The 22,472-nt window shown below is 44.1% G+C and overlaps 6 protein-coding genes across 6 annotated transcripts; 1 reads left to right on the forward strand and 5 right to left on the reverse strand.

The window, feature by feature from the left end:
* Nucleotides 1-213: 213 nt before the first annotated feature.
* FSUBG_13721 (uncharacterized protein) lies at nt 214-726 on the reverse strand (the record flags this gene model as incomplete). The annotated part of the gene is made up of 2 exons (XM_036678643.1): nt 214-586; nt 689-726. The coding sequence occupies 2 exons, from the start codon at nt 724-726 to the stop codon at nt 214-216; spliced, it is 411 nt and encodes a 136-aa protein (XP_036530809.1).
* Nucleotides 727-1,819: 1,093 nt separating this feature from the next.
* FSUBG_13722 (nonribosomal peptide synthetase) lies at nt 1,820-5,627 on the reverse strand (the record flags this gene model as incomplete). The annotated part of the gene is made up of 2 exons (XM_036678644.1): nt 1,820-5,065; nt 5,124-5,627. The coding sequence occupies 2 exons, from the start codon at nt 5,625-5,627 to the stop codon at nt 1,820-1,822; spliced, it is 3,750 nt and encodes a 1,249-aa protein (XP_036530810.1).
* Nucleotides 5,628-6,801: 1,174 nt separating this feature from the next.
* On the forward strand, nt 6,802-8,451 carry FSUBG_13723 (glutamate decarboxylase; the record flags this gene model as incomplete). The annotated part of the gene is made up of 6 exons (XM_036678645.1): nt 6,802-6,950; nt 7,012-7,487; nt 7,540-7,714; nt 7,773-8,230; nt 8,285-8,334; nt 8,443-8,451. The coding sequence occupies 6 exons, from the start codon at nt 6,802-6,804 to the stop codon at nt 8,449-8,451; spliced, it is 1,317 nt and encodes a 438-aa protein (XP_036530811.1).
* An 855-nt stretch (nt 8,452-9,306) lies between these two features.
* FSUBG_13724 (NACHT domain protein) lies at nt 9,307-12,900 on the reverse strand (the record flags this gene model as incomplete). The annotated part of the gene is made up of 7 exons (XM_036678646.1): nt 9,307-9,638; nt 10,161-10,377; nt 10,640-10,832; nt 10,889-11,081; nt 11,373-12,308; nt 12,367-12,814; nt 12,862-12,900. The coding sequence occupies 7 exons, from the start codon at nt 12,898-12,900 to the stop codon at nt 9,307-9,309; spliced, it is 2,358 nt and encodes a 785-aa protein (XP_036530812.1).
* A 1,748-nt stretch (nt 12,901-14,648) lies between these two features.
* On the reverse strand, nt 14,649-15,051 carry FSUBG_13725 (uncharacterized protein; the record flags this gene model as incomplete). Its single annotated transcript, XM_036678647.1, has 2 exons — nt 14,649-14,974; nt 15,024-15,051. The coding sequence occupies 2 exons, from the start codon at nt 15,049-15,051 to the stop codon at nt 14,649-14,651; spliced, it is 354 nt and encodes a 117-aa protein (XP_036530813.1).
* Nucleotides 15,052-20,350: 5,299 nt separating this feature from the next.
* Nucleotides 20,351-22,094, reverse strand: FSUBG_13726 (uncharacterized protein; the record flags this gene model as incomplete). The annotated part of the gene is made up of 4 exons (XM_036678648.1): nt 20,351-20,957; nt 21,228-21,485; nt 21,542-21,749; nt 21,794-22,094. The coding sequence occupies 4 exons, from the start codon at nt 22,092-22,094 to the stop codon at nt 20,351-20,353; spliced, it is 1,374 nt and encodes a 457-aa protein (XP_036530814.1).
* Between the last annotated feature and the right edge of the window lie 378 nt (nt 22,095-22,472).

Here is a 22,472-nt window from a genome sequence, read left to right on the forward strand (position 1 = left end):
TAAGATTAATATATAATAATTTTTAATACGATAGTAGTGGTTAATGCAGTGCTAGGTAGTTTTCTATTTAGGCTGTATGTATTTTGAAACATCTACGCTTGCTCAACCTCATTTCGCATCTTTTTCGTCCACCCAGACGCTATCAATCAAGAGACCGCAACCGAACAACCATCCACCGAACACCAACCAGCGCTAATCACTCCACCCATAATTTCACCTCTGAACCATCTCCCAACTCCCAGTCCAGTTATCCCCTGAATAAAGTTGCTGAGCCTCAACTAGTCGATCAAGAGCATGCATGTACGCCTCTGTACGCTTAATCATCTTCTCAGCCTTCTTTCGCTCAAGCGAAACCTTCTTCACAGCCTTAGCTGATTTCGTATCCTCCTCGGCTGGAGCCTTGTTGACGCGAAAGCCAAAAAGAGTGAGGAAGAGGGCGACGATCGCGACGAGGGCGTTGACTATGGCTTCCATGGCCGAAGCTTGATGATCGTCTTGGGCGATAGGAACTTCTTGATTCTGGAGGTTTTGCAGAATGGCATCGGCGGTTTTGATGTCTTGCAATGCTTCGTCGATTTCTAGGAGACTGTACAGACGGAGTTGCCGGATTTGATGGCTGCTGAGATTGACGAGAATATCTCGCGCCGCGATGCCAGATATTGGGACCTCATCCTTCGGGGATCGCTACTCCTGCAAGGTGGGGAACTTGACTTGTCGAGATGGCATTGCTGCGGCGATCAGAGGATTTCGTGATTGGTTGGGTCTATGCGTGTTCCGTGGTTTGTCTCTTTGGATAACAAGTTTAGGTGATGCCAAAGTTGGCTTTGTTCTTTCTTTGAATACTTGTTAAATGACCAGCGTACGGCGTTCTTGGAAGGTTTGCTGGAGGCCTAAGAGTAACACGGACGGTTTTTCTGTGTGAATTACTGCTGTGCTGTTGAGGCTGAGGAGAGGTCCACTGAAAGTCGCTGGAGCCCTTGGGATAGTAATGTCAGCATTGAATCATCTACTCTAAATCTGTGTTCCACTGGTGCAACTGCCTTCATCCCTTTTGCCCAGGATCAGTACTGCGAAAAAAGATAATAGTTGTCAGCAGACTCCTGGAGAATAGCAATATGATGACTTTGTCCCTGCATGCCTGTCCTGGAGGACTGGAGAAAGGACTGACTCTTCTGGTGAATTATATCTCAACACTGTTGTGAGAGATTGTACTGGTTGAATTTTATAATTTACTTAAAATATTTAGACCTTGGGAGGGTATAGTTAGGTTTAATTATATAAGAGTCTTTATAAACTTGGTATTTTATAATAAATTAGTTAGTAAGGTATATTAGAAGCTTGCTATTCCTAAGGCTAGTTATATTACATTGTTTTAGCTAGATTATTATACTATGTTTTATAAAGAGTTTAAAGAAAGCTTCTTAGTAGATCTATTCCTTTTCAGATTTTAGATATATAACTAGACTTCAGATATCTATTGAGGTTATAACGGTTTGCTTAAGGCCTTGTTAAGAGAATAAGGGTGAAGATACTTGGCTATGATTTTGAATCTATTCACCTATGCATTACAACATTGCCTTGGATCCATTTGAACTTCCTTGTTTATTTGCGCTTCTAAGATGTAATGTCTGAGAGACACTCAATTATTGTGATTATAGCTGATTTCGTGCTAGCTTTGCTTTACAAGCGACCAACATTGGAGTGTAAAACATCTGAAAAAGCCCAGGAATAGTTTTCACTCTTATATGGATCCGAGGACAACATACTGACACAAGTAAATGCTAATTAACTAATAAATAATCACCTCAGAAGTGAGTACCTAAGTAACAGGAGAGCTTGGCCTGTCACTAAAGAAACCCGAAGAGACCAAGAACTCCAAACTCTTCACCACAGCTTCCCGTGATTTGCAGCAGTTGTCTTCACTGACAACATCACTTGCTGGCGTTTCTATTCCCATATAACCTCCGGAGTCTCCAAACCATTCATTCAATGGAAATAGGGGATGTGACTGACCCCTTTCTTGTAGGTCCTTCTGAATCACCTCGCACCACTCTTTATGTTCCATCGGCTTAAGGTGTATGTCCATAGTTTCTAGGATATCCCAGATTTCTCCCAAGTATAATCCATCCAGTACCTTTTGGGTTCCTTTGGCACACGAGCCCAAAACCGGTGATAACATCTGATCCACGAGCATAGATGCTACGGTGTCGACTCCAGCAGCAGTGATCCAATTCCGGGCGTCATCCTGGCTGTAAGAACCAGCTTGAACACATGCCTTGACCATACGCCAGAGTGTATCGCCAGTCTGAGCTTGTCCATTTTCGGTTGATCCAACGATAAATCCGGGTTTAAATGTCCATAGGCGGCTTCCTCCCAAGTCCCTCATCGACTGTGCATGCCTAACCATAACTTCAGACACAAACTTTGTCTGGTCATAGGCCGGCAGTTGTCCGATCTTTTCCACCAACTCTTCGTGCGTTTCATCAAAGCCAGATAAATAACCACCGGACACATAGACGGTCTGGGGAGGGTCCTGTGATTGTAGGAAACCAGCGAGAAACTCGTATGTACTACAAACATTGGTCTTTTGAAGGGATTCGTAAGGCTCTAGCCAGTTGACAATTGCCCCATTGTGGATGATAACATCGAATTGTCGGGGCTGACCGTTCAGACCAAAGATGATATCCCATTGGCGCTCATCGAGGCCGGCTTGAGGCTGGGTCAGATCACCTAGCCAAACATGCACACGCTCTTCAAGTGAGTCGCTCCACCAAGAAAGCTCACGACAACTTTCGAAAAACCTTTTGTGAGCGTGGTGGTAGTCCTTCCCTCGCATCAGGCAAGTAACTGTCGGTTCTAGAGGGCATTGAAGGACTTTGCGTAGAATTTCTCGGCCCAGAAATCCATTGGGGCCAGTCAAGAACACGCAATGGTCTCGAGAACTGCCAATCTTATCAAGTTCATTTGTCCATTTCTCGATCTCGCTCTTCAACAGACTCCTTCCGTCCTTACCGTGGTCGTCGGACATGTCGGCAAGCTCCTCAACACAAAGATTTGGGTCCATGAGCTTGGATGCAGATATATCGATCTGTGCTTCCCCTTTCAACGTCGAGGCTAGTGTCATCGCGTCCATAGAATCGATACCTAGGTCCTTCAAAGCAACTTTAGGATCTTCCAAGCCTTTCGTACAGCCATTTCCCTGTTCCTGTAAAAAGTTTCCAATGACATCTTTGACCTTCGTTTTGTCATTGTTCTCAGATTTTGTATCTCCTATGGCCTGGCTCGGGGAAGATGACGTATTAAGGGAATCGAAAAAGGCCGTGCCAAGCTTTCTGATTGCTTGATGGTCGATCTTGTTCGTTTTGGTCATTGGGAAGGCTGTGATAGGAATAGCTACTGAAGGCACCATAGTGTCGGGTAGAACCTCTCGAGACGAATGAATGGCATTGCGAGTCGCCGGGTCAAGGTCGCTTTCTTTCATCAGCGAAGGTTCAGAGCTCTCTCCATGGGAGAAGAAAACAACCAGTCTTGGTTTGTCTCCTCGGGGTGTGAAAGTGTCAACAAATGCATTCAGGTGGTCGGGCAAGAATTGTCTCAAGGTTTCCTCGATCTCTCCAGGTTCAATTCGCTGGCCGTTAATCTTGATTTGGCGATCTATACGACCAAAGATACGTAGACTGCCATCCTTCAGGACCAGTCCACGGTCACCGGTTCGAAAGATATGGTAGCAAGATGGTAGAACACCTTCTTCCCTGGTTAACCAGGGGGGATTTGGCTTGAAGGCCAGTCGACTCTTCTGCTTGTCCCCAAGGTAGCCTGTAGCAATATCTGGCCCCTGGATACTTATCTCCCCTGGAACTCCTATGGGGGAAAGAATAGTCCAGTCGTCTGGATGCACTATCCAAACGCGGCCCCCGATGGGAAATCCGATACTGGGAACGCTGAAATCGTCATCAGGCTTGACACGCTTGATGGTATCCCACACTCCACCCTCAGTCGAGCCGTACAAGACATTGAATTGTAACTGCGGCGACCAAGTCTCCCGAAGCTTCGAAGAGCATGGTTCCCCACCTACACTCAGACTCTTGAGGCTCGGCACTTGATCTGTTGATAACATCTTTGCTACTGTAGGTGTCAAGATAGCATGGGTAACCTGCATCGTGTTGATGTTTTTGGCGATGTCGGTCAGCTTCTTGTCAGGGGCTGGAATGCACAAGCAGCCACCGGCCACGAGCGTGCAGAATATTTCCGAGATACTCGCATCGAAACAATGCGGAGCGAACTGTAGGAGCCTGCTTTCTTCATCTAGTCCTAAGACCTTCGAAACTTTGACCAGGCTACTGGCAATGGCCCCATGTGTTTGGACAACACCCTTTGGTTGGCCGGTAGATCCCGAGGTAAAAATGATGACGGCAGTACTAGAAATACTGACTTCTGCGACATCAATCACGTCTTTTGTTTCACTTCCATCCAAGTCGGATGGGGTAAGTAGAGACAGTGATGTGGAGCCAAGATGTGAAGAGCCGGTCGAGTCGCAGATCGCTGCTTTGCACGTTGTAGAGTCGATGATGGTCTTGAGTCTCTCAGTTGGCGTTGGTACATCTATCGGCACGCATGTACAACCAGCTTTGAGGATGGCCAGCCACGCAACAATTGCGCATTGAGAGTGTTGAAACGCGTGAATAACGCTATCACCTGCGGTCAAGCCATGTGATAGTAAAGCTTTGGCCCATCGGTCCGAAGTATTCTGGAGCTCGTGATATGCCAAATCGCCGTCCCATGCACTGATGGCTGTTTTGGATGGGAACGTGGAGCTTGTGAGACGAAGCAGGTCCGGGATGTTCAAGCTTGGGCCTTGTCCAGGTCCAGCGGGAAGCAGTTCTAGTTGGCTCAGAGTAGGGCTACTCATAGACTGGAGTGAAGCGTCTGGCTGGGACAAGATGCAGTTATATGTATGTTCGAAGATGTTGGTTATTTCTTCCAGATCTTGCAGGCCGCTTCTCCAGATAATCCTAAGAGTGGCAGTATCTGACTCGGTCAACAAATGAACGTAGGAAAGATAATCCTATAATCAATCAATTATCATCTTCAGGCTCGTCATGCTTGGAAAATTGTAAGCTTACAAGGCTAGAAGAAGCAAATTTATTGTGCTCATCTTGGAACACTCCCGCATCCTGTATCATTTTGAACATGTGCCTGTCCTTGATATTTGAGTCGCTAGACCGCTTGGTTCCTTTCTCAATAGATGATGGATTTTCAGGGAATTTGTACTGGGAGATCAGCTCAAGTGGTGTCATAGCACTCCTGAGGATCATGTTATATGTTTGACATCCAGGTCGCTCCGCGAGAGCCGACGCAGAGTGACTTTCAACGTCGATAGAAACATCACTCTGTCCTGTCATATGATAGAGTACAATCGACCAGGTAGTGAAGTAAACAGACTGAGGAGTAGTATCATGTGTCTTGCAGAACTGAGTGAGGTTTTCCATTGTAATACTGGCTTCACGGTGGTGGAAGCTGACAACAGAATGGTCGTCTGACGAATGAGGTCCATCAGCAGAACAAGACCAAGGTACCCCATCCTTGGATTCAGCTGAAGTTGTCATATCAGGCTTAGCGAAATGCATTGTCGGAATAGGCAAAAGTTGGGATAAGTTTTAAACTTTAGTTTTCGAAGTAAATGTGTTGGAATTGAAACCTTAGTCTGTTACTTTGTAACCTACATGGATTGAGATGAAAATAGCTTCTCTTTATGTATTATTATTGCTCGAAGTCTTTTAGGCGCCTCGACAAGACTACAAGCACGATGACAAAACTGATTGGCAGTTTCAGTCACTACCTCGCAGTTGTTTCGTTACTGTACAATTACATAGTGCCTCAAGTACACCTTCTTTAGTTCATCCGGAATCACTAAATGCCGAAGTAAATTGCCTCATAGTCGTGAAAGAAAAACCTGGAAATCTGACACAGAAGGTTGGCCTCAACAATGAGAATCTTTTGCCAAGTCTTATGCCATCATGTAAAAGATCAATGACTAGAACCACCTCATAGAAATAGGGACGATGGTGTGCTGACTGCTATTGCAATTGGTCAATGTTATGGCGAAAGAGTTTGTGCGCAACAAGACGACGCCTTTCGCTTTGCCTTTAAAGGCGTCACATGCTGTGTCCGGTAGCATATAATGCTTCTACTAGTGTTTGTTAGTTGAGGAGTGTCGCTAGATTTGAAAATAGACCTTTACTGATAGATTCTATAATACGTTGAGCCACATAAGATATCTTTTTCACACCCTGCGCAGCATGCTGGCCCCAAGATACGATTTGAGGGTGTACGTAAATGTCTCAAATGTGCCGTGTCTCACATTTTGGTCACGGGACATTTTCAAACCAACACGCTAAGCCACATAAGATACCTAATTCACGCTCTGCGCAGCATGCTGGCCTCAAAATACAATTTGAGGGTGTACGTGACTGTCTCAAATGTGCCGTGTCTCAGACTTGTATCACGCAAAGATTTCCAAATCGAGTTATCTGCTACGAAGTGGCCAGACAAGATCCATGACGTATCAGCGCCAACTGTGGGTCCAACCACGTCTCTCAGTCAAGAAACAAGGAATTTCGACAGTGTTCAGATTCTGGGTTCGGCGTATTGATCAGAAGCAGGTATCAGGATGGTCTGGAAGATCTGACATTCGTCTTACATGCTAGAGATAGACAGAAGGAAATGTTATAAACTTTCGACAGAGATCCTATATTCTCCCTGTTCTGAGAAGTCGTAAACAACTGTTACCGGACACTTATAATGGACTCAAAAAGTTACCAGAATCCTGAGCTACTCTTTGAAGACCTTCCAACAGATGCTCTTGGCAAGGGAATGCCAGCGTTGGCCGTCAAATCGGGCATTGATCGTTTGCTTGAGCATGATATCGAACCCGAACGCAATCTTGGAAGGTGAGCTTGATCAAGCCCCTATCTCTGCTCCCTTTCATATCTAAGGGTCTCACGTATACAGCTTTGTATCTACTGGCCTAAACGATATCGGGGAGAGTCTTCTTTTGGAGAATTATCAAAGAAACCTCGCTTGCCAAGGCGAGTATGCCGGTGTTCGAAGGCGAGCAAACCTAAGAGATGAACAGATGAGCAAAGTCCTAATTTTACACAGGATACATGACCGGTGCGTTGCAATACTAGGAGCGCTATGGCGTTCATCATGCAACGAGAAGCCAACCGGTTCTGCGGTGTCCGGTAGCTCAGAGGCTATTTTCCTCGGCATTCTGGCTATGAAACGAAAATGGCAGGCAGAAAACGGAGGTATTGTCTCCCCGAATGGTTCAGCCCTCAATATAATCACAGGAAGTCATGCCCATGTCGCTGTGACAAATGCGGCCAGAGCAAATGACATCGAGATTCGTACAGTGTCAGTAGGACCAGAAAGCAATTACAGCTTCGACCCGTCAAAGATACAGGGACTGTTGGATAATTCTACCAGTAAGTTAAAAAGGACACTTCAATAACCTTCAATCTGTTGACACACATTTAGTCGGGGTTGTCTTGACATTGGGTAATACATATACGGGACATTTTGACCCAATTGAGAACACTAGTATTGTTCTAGACAACTACGAACAGTCATATGGTCGTAGTATTCCCATTCATGTTGATGCAGCTAGTGGTGGCTTTGTTGCGCCATTTAACGGTGGGAAATCTAGTCGATGGTAAGCAAGTCCAGCAACAATAGGCGAGTTATGACTTTACACTAAACCAATATTTCAGGGACTTTGCTTTGCCTCGTGTCGTTTCTATCAACGTGTCCGGACATAAGTTTGGCCTTACAGCTGCAGCTTTGGGCTGGATTATATGGCGCGATCGGAAATTCCTGCCCGCGGATTTGCTCCACGAATCCTCCTACCTTTCAGGACATCACGAGCTTCCAACACTTCGATACTCTCAATCTTCAAGCAACTTATTGATCCAATACTATCAATTGGCTCATCTAGGTCATCAAGGGTTTGAAATCGTCATTCAAGATCTATTAGAGCGATCCAGTGCTCTAGGCAAGACCTTGGAAGAAACCGGGATGTTCACATGCATCAGTGAATCCCACAGGACCTTGGCAAACACGTTACCGGTAGTTGTCTTCCGTGTAAACTCTGCAGTACAAGACCAGCGCCCGGATTTTACTGAGCAGTGGATTAGCGATCAACTCTTTAATAAGGGTTATAGTGTTCCATGTAAGCTGATACTCGGTCTTCCTCTTAGTGATTTATTTTTAACACCAGCGCTAGGTTCTAAACTCCCCGTCGATGGAGAGGACATGAAGGTCTTACGAGTAGTTGTAAGACCGAGCCTTAGGCCTAGTGTGCTGGATTCATTTGTTGCCGAACTTCTCTCTTTGCTTAGTGATAAAAGGCTTAAGTCCCTACTATAGCTAGTCATTATACAGTTATACTAAAACTAATACTTTATGTACTTAAATAAATATATTGTATTTTAACAGAATACAAGACTAGCTTTAAATTTACTATAAGTAAAATTATTAATACTTTTAATATTTATACTAATTTAACTAAGTTAATTATATTAATTTATTTTTAGCTTTTATACTATACTAGTTTTACTCTTTTTACTTTTTTTAGTATATAATTACTATTTTAGCTATTATATAGCTTATTATAAAGTTAACTTTACTAAAGTTTTATATAATATTTAATTATATACTATATTTTATAAGGTTTTACATAACCTTAAATAGCTAAAAATTATAGTTAAATCTTTGTATTTAGCTTTTTAATAATTATATTTTACGCTTTAGTTAATACTAAATATAACTAAAGTTAGTAAATATATTACGTTAGTTTATAGGTATAGTTTATGCAACTTATATTATAGTAATACTGTTATAAATAATAAAGAAGATAATAAATTATAGTATTTATAAAGAAATTCTTAATATTAGGAAGGGTAAAAACTTTTATTGCTATTAAGGGCTTTTTAGTAATGTCTTTATAAAACAGCATCTATTAGCTAATATAATATATAAATTTAATACAGATTCTTAAACACCTAGCCCTATATAGTTATTAAGAGGATAATATAGTATATAGTTATTTTAACATTCACTACAGCACACTACAATTCTATATGCCCCTAGCTGGCATAGTAGTCTGAAATACTCTAAACTGTAGTTAAGTAAGGGAGAAGGATAAACTAGATTTAAAAGGTAGATATCTATCTTTAGGTGAGAAAGGAGCTTAGGAGAGGTATAAATCTAAGGTATGAGTTGTAAAATATTCGTAAGAACTAATCACTACTTCCTTTCGTGCTCTGGTAAGGATGAAAGATACTGGTCATGTAACTCCTCCCAAGTCATGCCAACCCACCTCGCCATCTCCTCAGCTCCCTTTCCCGACCAAATGCCGTTGGCAGGAGATGTGTTCAATTGAACGGCTGCGCCTTTGAGAATTAAGTATCGCATGAGAAGTGCGGCCTCTCTACTAGTATTCTTGGACGCCAGGTGGAGGGCAGTAAGTCCAGTCCCTTTTTCATCCTGCGGAAATTCTATAGGAGCACCTAAAGCGAGAAGCTCCTTGGTTAAAGGTAGAGAACAACTCGACTTTGCGACACTTGTGAGTAGCACTCCTAAAGAATGGGTGCTAAACCGGTCCCCCAGCCTTCTCAAGGTGTGCTTTACCGTGGCCTCCTTCATAGGGTTGTTCTGATGCCGGTGGACAATGTACAAGTGAAAATGAACTCTAACGTAACTCTTTCCCTGTAACAGGGATCGGGTTTCACATTAGGCGGCAGTATTATGAGATAGTCCTCCCGCAGAGTATATATCTCCCAGAGATCCAAACTTGGCTGCGAGTCTCCTGGCCGATTCAATAGATTCGGCCCTGAGATTTTTGCCACCTGGAGATGCTAACAGGCGTTGGACACCGTCGGCGTCCCCTTCCATGACCAAGGCTGGCAGAAATCGTTGAAGTTCAATGGCATCCATCTTATCGAAGTCATTGGCTCCCTTTTGGAGCTCCTATGGAGCGGGCAAATGGACTTTCAACCAATGTTCGTCGCGTCGCGACTTTGTAGAAAATCCAATGGTGGAAAAGTCACAATTTGGAGAGAAGCATTTCCAAGGCTTCCCATGGTTCTTGGTATGCTCACTTAGTTCTCCAGAGGTCTTGAAACCTCGGAAACTATGTTCACAGAAAGCATATGTGCATCGAAACAGGTTGGAGCCGTAGTTGGATCGTAGCAAAGATAACTTCAGATTATCTCCGCTATCCGCGAGACTTGCGTGTTCCTGCTGGATTCGTAATAACATATCTGATGTAATCAGAGGATTCAAATTGATCCATGTGTCCTCTGGAGATCTGTTAGCCTACATGTACATAGGGTTCAGCGACCGTGACGTTACTGTTGCCCCAATTCCAATCCGATCTTTTATCGTTGAGATAGAACCTCAAGGTCTTAAATAACATGGAAAAGACTTCAGGGCAGTCCTCTTGCAATTTCTAGCATCTGAAAGGCGGTCCAGATTCGTCGGTCGGATGAATAAATGAATAGTTCTTTCCATGCTGGAACATAATTTCCAGAAGCCCAACAATACTACGCGGATAGTCGCGACCGAGTGATTGATGTACCAATGCAGGCCAGTAATGGCATCCATATTCAAAAAGCCGATATTTTCCGATGAGTATGTTGCCCCGGATCTCGTCAACCTCCAAATCCTCATCTATGAGTGTTAGATTCAGATAGGAGATAATAGTTTCCGCAAGCTCTTTGGTAGAGAAATCTTTGTCGATCGAATCGGTGACGGTGCTGCTGAAAAGGTATCTAATGTAAGTTAGACCTGTCGTGAATAGCTGAAGATAGATATCATGGATACGTACTCATGAACTGTAAAGTGGACAAACTGCAGTTTCTCTTCTACAACCTCTATGATTGGGCCACACATCTTGATAAAGTTGAACTTGTTAATAATCGTCGGCACATGCTTCACATTCCCTCTGGTGTGAAATTTGACAGTAAGTGCTTGTTCCATTTCTGGTACCGTCATTGCCAGCGGAGCACAGCCGATCCAACCTAGGAGCCTTCGGCATTTAGAGCGAAGTGTATTATCAAGTGTGTTGATTCGATGAAAAATTCGATGATAGCTTAGGCCGTGCGTTAGTTATATCTTCCTAGGTAACGTACATGTCAGACTTAAGCGCCTTCGAGATCATTTGGTAAAGCTCTGAGTTCGTCTCGAATCTCTTCGATAGTGTTCATCTATTCCAGATTATCTAGAATAATCCGCGCATAAATAAACATTCCTAATTGAGATAAAGATGTTATTATACAAATCTTAATTCTACTAGACATAGCAGGGCTTACCGTTTGCCTTGGCCAGTATTGGTGAAACTGATTGAAATGACTCCTTTCTGACTGCTATGCCAAATCCCTGATTTGCCAACCATCGTTCCCACCTTTGGTCGATGTAGGTTTGAATACTCCCCGAGTTCCTGTGATCAACCCGAATCGCCGTGGCTCTATCTTGGAGGGCTGTGGCAATGTCATCTTCAGCTCGGCTTGAGATCATGAGTCTCAGATCACTGCAATCCTTGGATAACTCATCGAAACGCTTCAACAAAATCTGGCGTTCGTATTCGTCCATTTCATCGAGTCCGTCGATGATGATGTGTGTGCGCCTAGCTGTAGTAAGAAACGTTTTGAGCAATTCCAACACATGACTTGTATTACCTTGAAGCTCTCGTTCCTTTGAATCGAGCAAATGAGCTTGAAAGCTTTGATCATCCTCAGCAGCTTTAAAGACAAGGGAATGAAGGATTGCTAAGGCAGATTGGCTGTTTTTCATTCTGTGTGATATAAATGCGAAGAGTGTCTGGTGATGTTCTCTAGTATGGTCAATGGCTGCTGCCGACAGATAGGTCTTCCCCGCGCCGGGGATTCCCTGGAGCCAAATGTATGTTGTGTTGTTGCTGTTGGGGTCCATCAATTCCCCAAACTCTCCATCCTTCAACAACCATGTCGCGCAGCCAGAGACACATCTGTTGCGAAACCAATCTAGACGACTGTCATATAATTCTGGCGATACTCGAGATCTGAGGGCACGAAATCTTTGAACCTGCTGTGAAGCTTCGGCTCGGCTTAGCTGTTCGGACGTGCGAACTCGAGCTTCCCTTGCTTCTTGTATGTCGATAAAGGTAACTTCGTTTTTCATTAGAAGTGAGTGTTTCTCGAGATTGTTGATAACAGGATCAATCTGCTTTAAGCAGTTGGGCCACAAGACTTCGAAAAACTGCTTCCATCCTGCATATAAGACGTTATGTTTAGGACTTTTCTTTTGCTCAGATTCAGAACGACCCACTGGTTTTACGAAAGAAGTGAAAGAAAATAGCGTAAAAATCAAGTATATCCTCATTATAAAGCGTCACGGCTGACATGACCGCATCGCTGGCGTTGAATGTCTGTGCCATTCTGGTAAAGTGCGGAAGGGCGTAGCCAACCTTTTCTAAGATATCGGCAACCTTGTCCAGGACAGAGCTGATCTGACTGGACCAGTGCAATATGATCTTGATAGGGCCCCATAAAAAAGCCAATATATCTGGTTTTGCTTGAACAAATACTTCAATCACGCTGGTGTACTCAGAGAGTCTGTCTAGAAAAGGCTTGATCTTCGCTAGGTGCCAGAGCTTGCCCTGCGGGGCTAGTTTGGGTTGAATGTCATTTGTAAGCTTGTAAACCTCTTCAATAGTTCCTGCACTCAGTATTTCGTCGTAAATGTTTGGACTTTCGACTTTGTTTCTGAAAACTTGCTGCGCTTGTTCTAGTGCTTGTTGACATGGTGGGAGTACTGAAATACTTGTGGTGAATGTAACGGAGAGGGGAGAGAAATGCGCATTTATGGCGCTGGGTAGGTAGAATGGCTGAATAAGAGCCTAAATGTAAGCGCTGGGAGCACAGCCACGCAGTGATGGTGTGTGATTATGTCTCAGAGATAACCAACATGTATATAATAGCTCTAGGTTGGCGAATCGGATCCCTGCTTTCATGGTCTTGAAATTGCGCCACTCCATCTTCGTTTCACCTGCTTTGTCCCAATACCAATTAAATAATAATTATACTTTTACCACTGCGACCACGTGTTGGCCAAAGACAGGCTGCTTCAGGCATAAGATGAGATAACGCGTTGCGCCGTCCTAAGCTCTCAGCTGGAACTGACCGTTCCATCATTCTTCTCATTTTTCATCAACTCTTATTCTCACAACTCAGAATCGCATTACAGCCATGTCTGAACCCAATTTTAAGAGGCCAAGTACAATCCTGGATGATTCCAGACAGAAGAAAAGAGCAAAGCAATCCAATGGCGCCGAAGGCATTGCAGCACAAGAGGGCTTTGCTGTGCAACCGCCTAAGAGAGCTTCAACTCCGCCTGAGGCATACGATGTATGCTTTGGCATGGTAATACACGCCTGCCTGCTTTCTACCCAAGACTAGGATATCTGACTATTTTAGTTGATGGTCAAGGCCACATGTACGCAAAGTAATCTTCCGGCTCAGGAATGCACACCCGTTACGATCGATTTTGAGGGTAGATTACTGAGCGTGCGAGAACAAAACTCGAACCGACCAATCGCCGTGGTGGTGTCCAACGCTCTCTTTCGACTTGTCAATGAATTTGCTGTCACTCTGACGGCAAATGTGTGCGGGAAAAAGCCGCCAGCTGTCTATACGTCCATGAAAAAAGGACAAACAGTATCGGAAATGGATGGCATCAAGTTTTGTTCATTGCGGATTTTGATATATGGTTTCCTTCTGCAAAAAGATCAAACATCAGCTATCCTTGCGCAAGATGAGCTGTTTCTTCAGCATCCAGGGAAGAATGAATTTGACAGGAATGTCAAGTACTTAAATCCTCACTACCTTCTGCCTCCGGGGCAAAATATGCCGGAGGTAGAAAAGCTCACCACATACGCATACTGTCCGAGATGGTTATCACAGAGAAGAAGCCTCAATATGTCGATGAATCTCGATAGACGGTAGGTTATTCCTCTTTCGTTACGTTTAACTATATTAATATATGTTTTAGAAACTCATGGAGCTTTCAGAATTAGGATTTTGAAGTATTATTCTTAAGACAATTAGAGGTAACAATATAAAGTTTCGGGACATTACTATGCAAAGATTTATGGGCGTAATAACAGATTTGATATGTTTTTATTTTATAGAGATGATCAAATAACGCCTCCAACCTTCTAATTCAAGGAACAAGTTGCACTTAGACTCACAAGAATGCCAGATTTCCCAGTCTTCCCATTGTCCAATTGTCCCTCACACCTAGCAAGATTATATCAAGACAACTAGATGATCTTACCACTCATGCTGAGACCTCTCTTCATGCTATCTTCAGTAATCGTTTCGAGGCCGCCGATTCTGAGTATTATCTATTCCTCAGCCAGGCGGGCGAACAGAAAAAGAAACACACACAGAACAATGAAGACCTCAAACTCATTGTAAGGTCCGAAAGTCGGCCTCCATACTCTTCAAGTGTTGGACGGAGCTGTTGCCAGATATGAGGCATAAGACCGACAACGACGTTGACAAGGAAGCCTGCGCCAGGTTCATACCGCTCGGCGACTTCCACGAGAATTACAGGGATGATTGACGAAGAAATGGCCCGTCCATACCGGTGATAATGCAGTAGAGATTAAGAAGAAGGAAATGAATGGGCATGATCAAGAAGTATGGAAGTCCTCGTAGTGGTCTCAATGCATTCATGAGGGGTTGCACGATGTAGTCCCAGCAATCTTCCGCAAGGGACAAATAAGCTGGAACATTTGGCTCGTTCAGGTCAATCTCTTCAGCGTCCGCGTTGTACTCATTCATAGCAGGTGGGAGATTGGGCTGGCCTCTGTACAGATGATTCATTACGTGGTTGACGTCGTCTGGGTGTCGAACGACCCAAGGTTTACTACCTGCCGTGGTTGGATTAGAAGCGTGTGCCTTTCGGATTCAGGTACTTACAATGCATGCAACGGCCGGTGTTTTCCATGTTATGCGATGTGACCGTTGAATTCTGTAGTGGAAAGGGAAGCAAAGATGAGATTGCCCCAAGAAGTGAGTTTACATGCCCTTGAGATAAGAAAGGCCAACATTACGTGATGTATAATATTTCATCCTGCATAGCCTCTGCCTGCAACGTTCTTTGTTCTCAGGTGTTGCAGAAGTTGGTGACGACGCGGAGGGCAGTGAATATAGACACTGCAGATTTCCCTTTGTCTCATTGCAGATGACTTATTTATCCCAGCAGTTTTGATGCAGAAATGCATTGTTGGAAGGTCACGCGAATCGACATGTCTGTCAACTCAGAGTGACCGGAAGCAGAACCACATAATATTTCTGCCTGTCGGGGTCTTTCAATTTCCCCCCAAAGCTGTATTTTTAAATTCAATGTTAATATCGCTTTGTTCGCCGTGACAAACAAGCATCTGTCCGTGCCGCTGATGCTTGTTCCATAAAGTCAGTCACCATCACAGCACCACAAAAGCAATTGTCCACTCTCAGCTTGGGACGCCGCCTCCACAAGGCTCTGTGCAGACAATGCGCTGATGTATCACCAGCCGCTTATCCGATCAAATAGACTTCTAAAGCGGAAGAAACTGCAGCAATGAAGGAGGCGCAGCATCGGCTTTGTGCTGATACAACGCGTGATTTACGCGACACCAACAATGCAAGGGTTCTCACTGCTGAGGAATGGTTTTTGCGTGAACAGTAGTTACGCCGACGTGCAAAATGAATGGCGAATCGCTGTCTTATTTTCCATGTTGTAGATATTCTCTCTAGTTTAAGATAAAGCACAAGACGTACGACTAGACAGTCAGATCTTACGTGACGTTGGAGATCAAAGACGCTTGATCAAGATGCCGTTTTGTCGTCTGGCTACCCTGGAGCGACAGCCACTCAATGACTGAGCTTGGTTTTTTGCGTTAGCCATAGTTTTTAACACATGCTCCACCAGGTTATGCCAAAACGGTACGTACCTTGCACTGAGCACCTGAAACGCAGCTGCACCAGATATTGCCAAAACACTCTGGTTAGCGCAAAAACACAGGCAAAAAGCCTCAGTTATTATTCAAATACGACGGGAGCATATGAATCCATTAAAACTTACCGCTTCATTCTGATACTGGTATTCGAACAGGCGATCTTTGCATTAAACTGTAAGATCATCGAATTTAGCGCTGAGCTGGGCACACACTACATCGAATCTGTACTAGTGCATCCCCTTATCGATAGCGCTCGCTCATTCTGCGCAGCGACACATTTGCTTGCTTCACTTCGATGGATCGTAAATCGATCAATCCATCTCATGCCCAGTCAGCCACACAAAACCGGTGTCGGATTTGGGATTGAACCCATACGAATAAGTTGGATACTAAAAATATCGAGATTCAAATCATCAAAACAATTAGAAAATGAGTATTTGATGAAAATAATTAAGTTATTACTCTGTGAAACAGCAAATTGGACGAGTCCAATCTTTGAGCTCAAGGGTATCTTGTTCCATTTACCCCTTTCAGTGCCAAATCTTCGTCTTATCAATTTTGGCGAAGGTGGATGGGTACGAGCTGTTAAACAAAGACATATTGCCTCCTGGCTGAAGTGAGGGCGTACCTGGCTACTTGATTGTGAGTACTCTCTCCTCGAGCGATACGCCACCATGCATCATAGGAGATGAGAATAGTCAATGGGAAAAAGGAATGAGTATAACACATTAGCAGAATGACTTCTGAATCCCGAAATCGCGGCGATATTTCTTGGCAGAATCTAGAGTGCAACGTCAAAGAAGAGGACACGTCGAGTATTGCAGAATGTAAGTACATAAATAGGGGGGCGAAAATCAGATTGTACTCCAGGTTACGTAGGATATAGCTTGCATTTTTTTAATCCCTGTGATTGTGTTGATATGCCGTGACATTTTTTCTCGGCCACTGCGAATCAGAATTAGATAGATACTACGCATCCTGTTTATATAATTATCCGGTCAAATATAATCTCCAAGAGTGCTGATGTTTCACTTGCTTAGAATGAGGAGTACGTCAATACAGTGGATACCCAAAACATCAAGCACAAGTAGTTCTCATCCCTCAAGTCGAGACATCGCTTCCGTCTTCCCCTCAACCCCATCACCAACTGCCATTCAATCAACGCTCATTTCCGGCCCGAAGTTGCAGGCTTGTAGCCCAATCCTGAGGGACCTCTAGATGTATCAGCCTTTGGCCTATAATCAAGGCCATCGTCTATCAACTTACCTCGGTGCTTGCGTTTACGATTAGTTTTTTAGGTGTAAGACTTTCTCTGTTATCCTTTCTTTCGTCTACATATCCCACTTGCTTTACGATGCTTTCGGAGTCTGTACTCGAACCCAATGTCGTGTGGGTGGATGGCCGGGAGTGGCATTTTGTAGATGTTCAATAGTCGTCTGCAAGATTGAAGGCTATTGAAGGATGAAGGGCACGAATAATCTTTTTATACTATTAAATCTCTTTGAATCCAGAATCTTGCTGTTAATGATTCCCGAACTGATAGTCAAGCGGTGAAGCCAGAATCTACAGTTCAACAATCGTGGAAGCATCAGAGATGCCAAACCGCACAAGGCTGAAGGACAGAGAGCACAAGGGATCCTTTCACTTGCTAAACCTTTTTGAACGCAGTATCTCCCAGTAAGCGAATATAGAGAAGCGATAGTCAGGCGGTGAAGTAAGAATCTGCAGCTGAACAATGGCAAAAGCTTCAAAGAGGTCAAGCTGCAGACAACCACAAAGGATATCATGCTTCAGATGAATGCCACAACTGCAAGACAAAGACAGCCCCTGCGCGTATCCAGGAGATCAGTCACTGACTTACAATAATATCTTGGTTAATCCCGCAGTCCTTTCAGCCAGGACCTCCTCGCTTGAGCGGCCGGAACCGTTTTTATTTCTTACTTATATACCTCAGCCTAATGCCGTTGGAGTTACTCTTGTCCCGGCTTTCGACTTCCACGGACTTTATTATCGTTGTATAAACAGACCTATCAAAAGACCTCCATTTCACCAAATACAAATCGACTTTATCGTCGGTCTCAGATCCAAGATCCCATCATGACTCCCACGGTCAGCAATGACATCAACCACGACCAGAGACAAGATCCTGTTGCCAAAAACTCTATTTCATCACGAATCTATGGTTATTTTTCTTCTTCTTCCAATACCAAGACAAGTGGAGGGACCGAGACTCTGAAGTCTCTCGATGCAAAGCAGTCATTTCCTGAAAATAGACCTGAAGACATTGCATCTTGTGGTCGCATCGAAGCATTGGAACTCAGAATCCAAGGCCTAGAACTGCACTTCAGACTCTCCCGACTGCAGTAATGGCGAAACACAGTATGCTCTACCTCCAACCCGCTCAGCAATATTAACTAATCTGCTTAAGCGTAAAATGAATCGCGATAAGCACCTCAACCCTATGCCAAATAATCGCAACAATGCCGCAATTGTGGCTATACGCCCCCATAGTCCGGTCAAAATTGAGGCACCAAAGCACAATAGCAAACAAGAGCTTGAACTGTCTCGCTTTAATGAATGCGTTATTGGCGTAAAAGTCTTAGCTTTCGTTGTACTGCTTGCTTTAGTTCTTAATATCTATTATATAATCTTTCCTTAATTGTTTATGCTATTTTAGCATGGCCTTTACTTAGGTAAAGACAGTTCGCTCGAAGTTCGGCAATGGAATCACTGAATTCAACACGGACCTCAGCCACACCTTGAGCGCCAGCAACGGCAGGCATCAGGATTGCTACCGGGAGGTATATCTGAAAGGAAACACTTTGACATCCTTGTACTTTTGTACAGTTAGCATGGTTAAACTAAGGATCAGTGCATGCCGGATCGAGCGCGCAAACGTGCAGATCATACATAGTCCCCCATCTTGGCTAGTAGTAAAAGCAAGAACTATCTAATTACTATCTCTTTACCTGTTGTGTAAGTGTCCGTTACTTCCAGCTCGAACCCCACCTTTGTTAGATTTGATGGAAGATGCAGTCCCTGAGACTCAGTCTTACACTTCTAGTGGCACGAATGCTGTTACAGGTTTCACTTGCTCGTGTGGCTTGATCCTCCGAATGACTTCCTCTGTGATAAGGTTGTGGGAGGTCAAAAGAGCCTTAAGCCCCCAGGGCACAAAGGTAAAGAACGCCAGCCAAGCAGAGCAGACAGGCTTACGCGGCGACTGATGCAAGTCGAGGAGGGGTTATGCCTACAGGCAGAATAGTGGCGGCTAAACGCGAAACATGACTCCAAGCCCCTGAGATGGAGAAAGTGCGGCTTGTTATGCGGTAAGGGTGTTATCGGTGCCAGTGACAGAAGCGCTATGGTCATCACTGACCGGACGAGTTCGGCGGGCGATGCGGGCATCAACTGCCAGGTCTATCAAGTCAAAACAACAATCACTGGGAGGACTACAGTATCCTCTCCATCATATCCAAAGACGCACGCTGCAGAGCTGTTGCTCAAGGGCACGAAATCTTTTGTGATTGTGTCATGACGAATGCGTCCCCCCGGTTCACTAACAGGTCATGTTCTAACAAATGCAGTAGGCTCCTTAGGTCTACTGCAAGAGAGCCGAGATGTAAAACAGGAGATGGTGAAAAGGGATCCAAGAGCCAAATGCAGTGAGCTGAAAAGATACCATTGGTAGGTCCCCGTGTTGATGCAGAGCGAGACGAGGATCTATTGAGTTAGCTGCATAAAGGGGGAGCTGTTCTAGTCGTCATGTTGGTGTTCTTTCACAGCGATACCTGAGTCATTCAGACTCTGTTGTGCAACGGGCGCGCGGTAGACAGATAGTGCTGAAACCTCCCAGGTCGTTGGTGACTAGTTAAGTTAAACGATCTCCTGATCCACAAGGGATTTCGTTGAAGTATATAAGAAAGACTCTTTCTACAGATCGTCATTGCGATTTCTTGAACCGCGGGACTCTCTAGAACGAATAACAGAAGATTTCAAGGCATCGATAGGATAGTTATGGTGGTTGAGAGTGATACAAGAGCCATCAGTACATGTCTCGATAGGATACCAACCACAGAGATAGCACCCTAATCTTTCCACTGTTATTGCAGTAACATGATGAATATTATGCTTGTAAAGTCTTCTTAACTACTTTGAAAGTCTTTTTAGGTAAAAGTGTAGCATTGCCTATCAATTCCTTCTCATTGGAGTATTTCTATCTTATCTTGCGTACATGCAGCCATCGCTTGGGAGGGCCAGGTGATACTCAATAACCAGTGTGCGTTACTAAAATATAAATAAGATCTAACCACCACGCCTAGGGTTAATAATAGCCTCAATACAGTTATCCCGAACCCATCCACCTAATTTGTCCGACTTGCTGCGCCCGTTACAACTATCGATAGCAACTTGCATGTACTTCATACCCTCGTCGTAGTTAGCCTTCCACAGACAATTTTTCCTCACTGAGAAATCAAGCTGGAAGTGATACCCGGTCGAAGGCACCTTCTTCCCTTCGAGCCTATAATTAGACCAATAATACCCGTTGTCCTTATTCTTGGCCACTATATCGCGGCAGAAGGATTGGGCGGCATAGGTAATGGCATTGGGGTTTGAAGCCTGGCCGCTCTTGTTACAGCGGAGAATGTTCTCAGAGAACTTTGGACTGGCTAGCGTAGGGCTGGGGCTTGGTTTACTGCTGGTGGTCTTGGTGTTGACCCATGAATCGCAGCGTGAGTGCGATACACAGGCTGGCCCGTGTCCGCCTGTTCCCAGGTTACACATGGTCTCGGTGACAGTTTTGGTACAAGAGTAACCATCAGGTGTTGAGATGGTAGGGGAAATACGGTCAGTCAGAGTGGGAGCATCTGTCAACCAGCCGGGACGTTGGCCGACCTCGGGACCTGATTTGCTGGTTGAAGAAGTAGTAGTAGCTTGACTTGAAAGAGTTTTGTCTTCAGTTGAAGAATGCGATTCTTCTGAGGACGGTTCCCCTGTGTTGGAATCATCTAAAGTTGACCTGACAGAGGTAGAAAAGGTAGTGGGCTCCTCGGAAGAAGTAAATGTTGGGATAGGGCGTTTGCACGACAGCCCATCGCCGTCTCGCTTAGCGACTGTCTCCCACGTCCAGGTGGGTACAGGCACTGCCTACTTCCTGCTGGAAGCAGTCATCTTCTGGAACCTAGCATTCCACGTCCCAATTTTAGCTTGCCACTGCTGCTCGTCTGCCGCCGCCACATTAGCAGCCGCCGCCAAGTCAGACGTCAATTTCTCAGTAAGCTTTGTCTTTCCATAGTTGGCAGCGTCGTTGATAGACCACGTTTCGGTGCCGTCAAATCTGCTAGCCATAAAGGTTTTGTATGCCTCGGCAAACGACCAGATACCGTTCTTTACCGCAGGGTCATCCATACAGCCTTTGGCGTTATTATCGATATCCAGACTATAGTAGTGTTAGAGGACGGAGGACATGGTCTGTAAAAAGAGCCCTATACTTACAGTCTCTCGTAAATTCGCCGATTCTGGTTTATCATAGCCTGAATTGCTACGTCAACACTGAACATCTCGATACCGATAGCTATCTTCTCGAGTCTTCCAAGTTTCTTGTCAATGCGAGTTTCGGCTTCCTTTTTAGATGTCTCAGCTGTGACGTCGTTTGCGGATTCAACCAATTTGTCACACTGAGCGCGTACGTCTTCGGCGTTAGCTACAAATCCCTAGATCAGAATGTTAGTATAATCGACCTCTGACATGAGTAATACAACAGGAGTCTTGCCTTTGCGTCACCGTTTGTCCACTGGTCCATTCCTATAAAGTCATCAAGATACTGAGGGCTTTCGACGGCAGTAGGATCGGCATTATTCTCGCTCTTCTTTGCTCCGGGATAAGCATCGAATACCCTTTGTAAAAGGTTGTTATCGCTGTTGGTATCGGCACCACTATAAGCTTTAATGTTACTGCAGCTGATCTTATCTTGAGGAGAATTATCAGTCGCTCCCTTAACATCAGCGCCACTGATGTCAATGATATGCTTGAAGTAGTCCAACAGCATACTCTTCTTGTAGATATGATCGATTGAAGGTCTGCCACTATTAAGACGTAAACTATAGGATGACTGCAGCCTATAAGGTTAAGCTTTAGGCTATAAATACAGATAATAAATAATAATATAATATTTTCTTTCCTAATATAAGCTTTTATCTATAAGCTTTTATAATAATTAATAAATCTTATTATAAGCCTTAAGGTATTATAAAAGAAAGAGATTAAAAGGTATATAAAGGGATATAACCTTAAGTTTATATCTTTATATACTTACTATAATATAACTCTATAAATAATATATTAATAGTAAATTAAATTATTATTAGCAGTAACTTAATAAGCTTATTACAATTAAGCAGCATTTTAATCTATTAAACTAAAAGAT

Source organism: Fusarium subglutinans (assembly GCF_013396075.1).
Source record: "Fusarium subglutinans strain NRRL 66333 chromosome Unknown NRRL66333_c0000384, whole genome shotgun sequence".
Classification (NCBI taxonomy): Eukaryota; Fungi; Ascomycota; class Sordariomycetes; order Hypocreales; family Nectriaceae; genus Fusarium; species Fusarium subglutinans.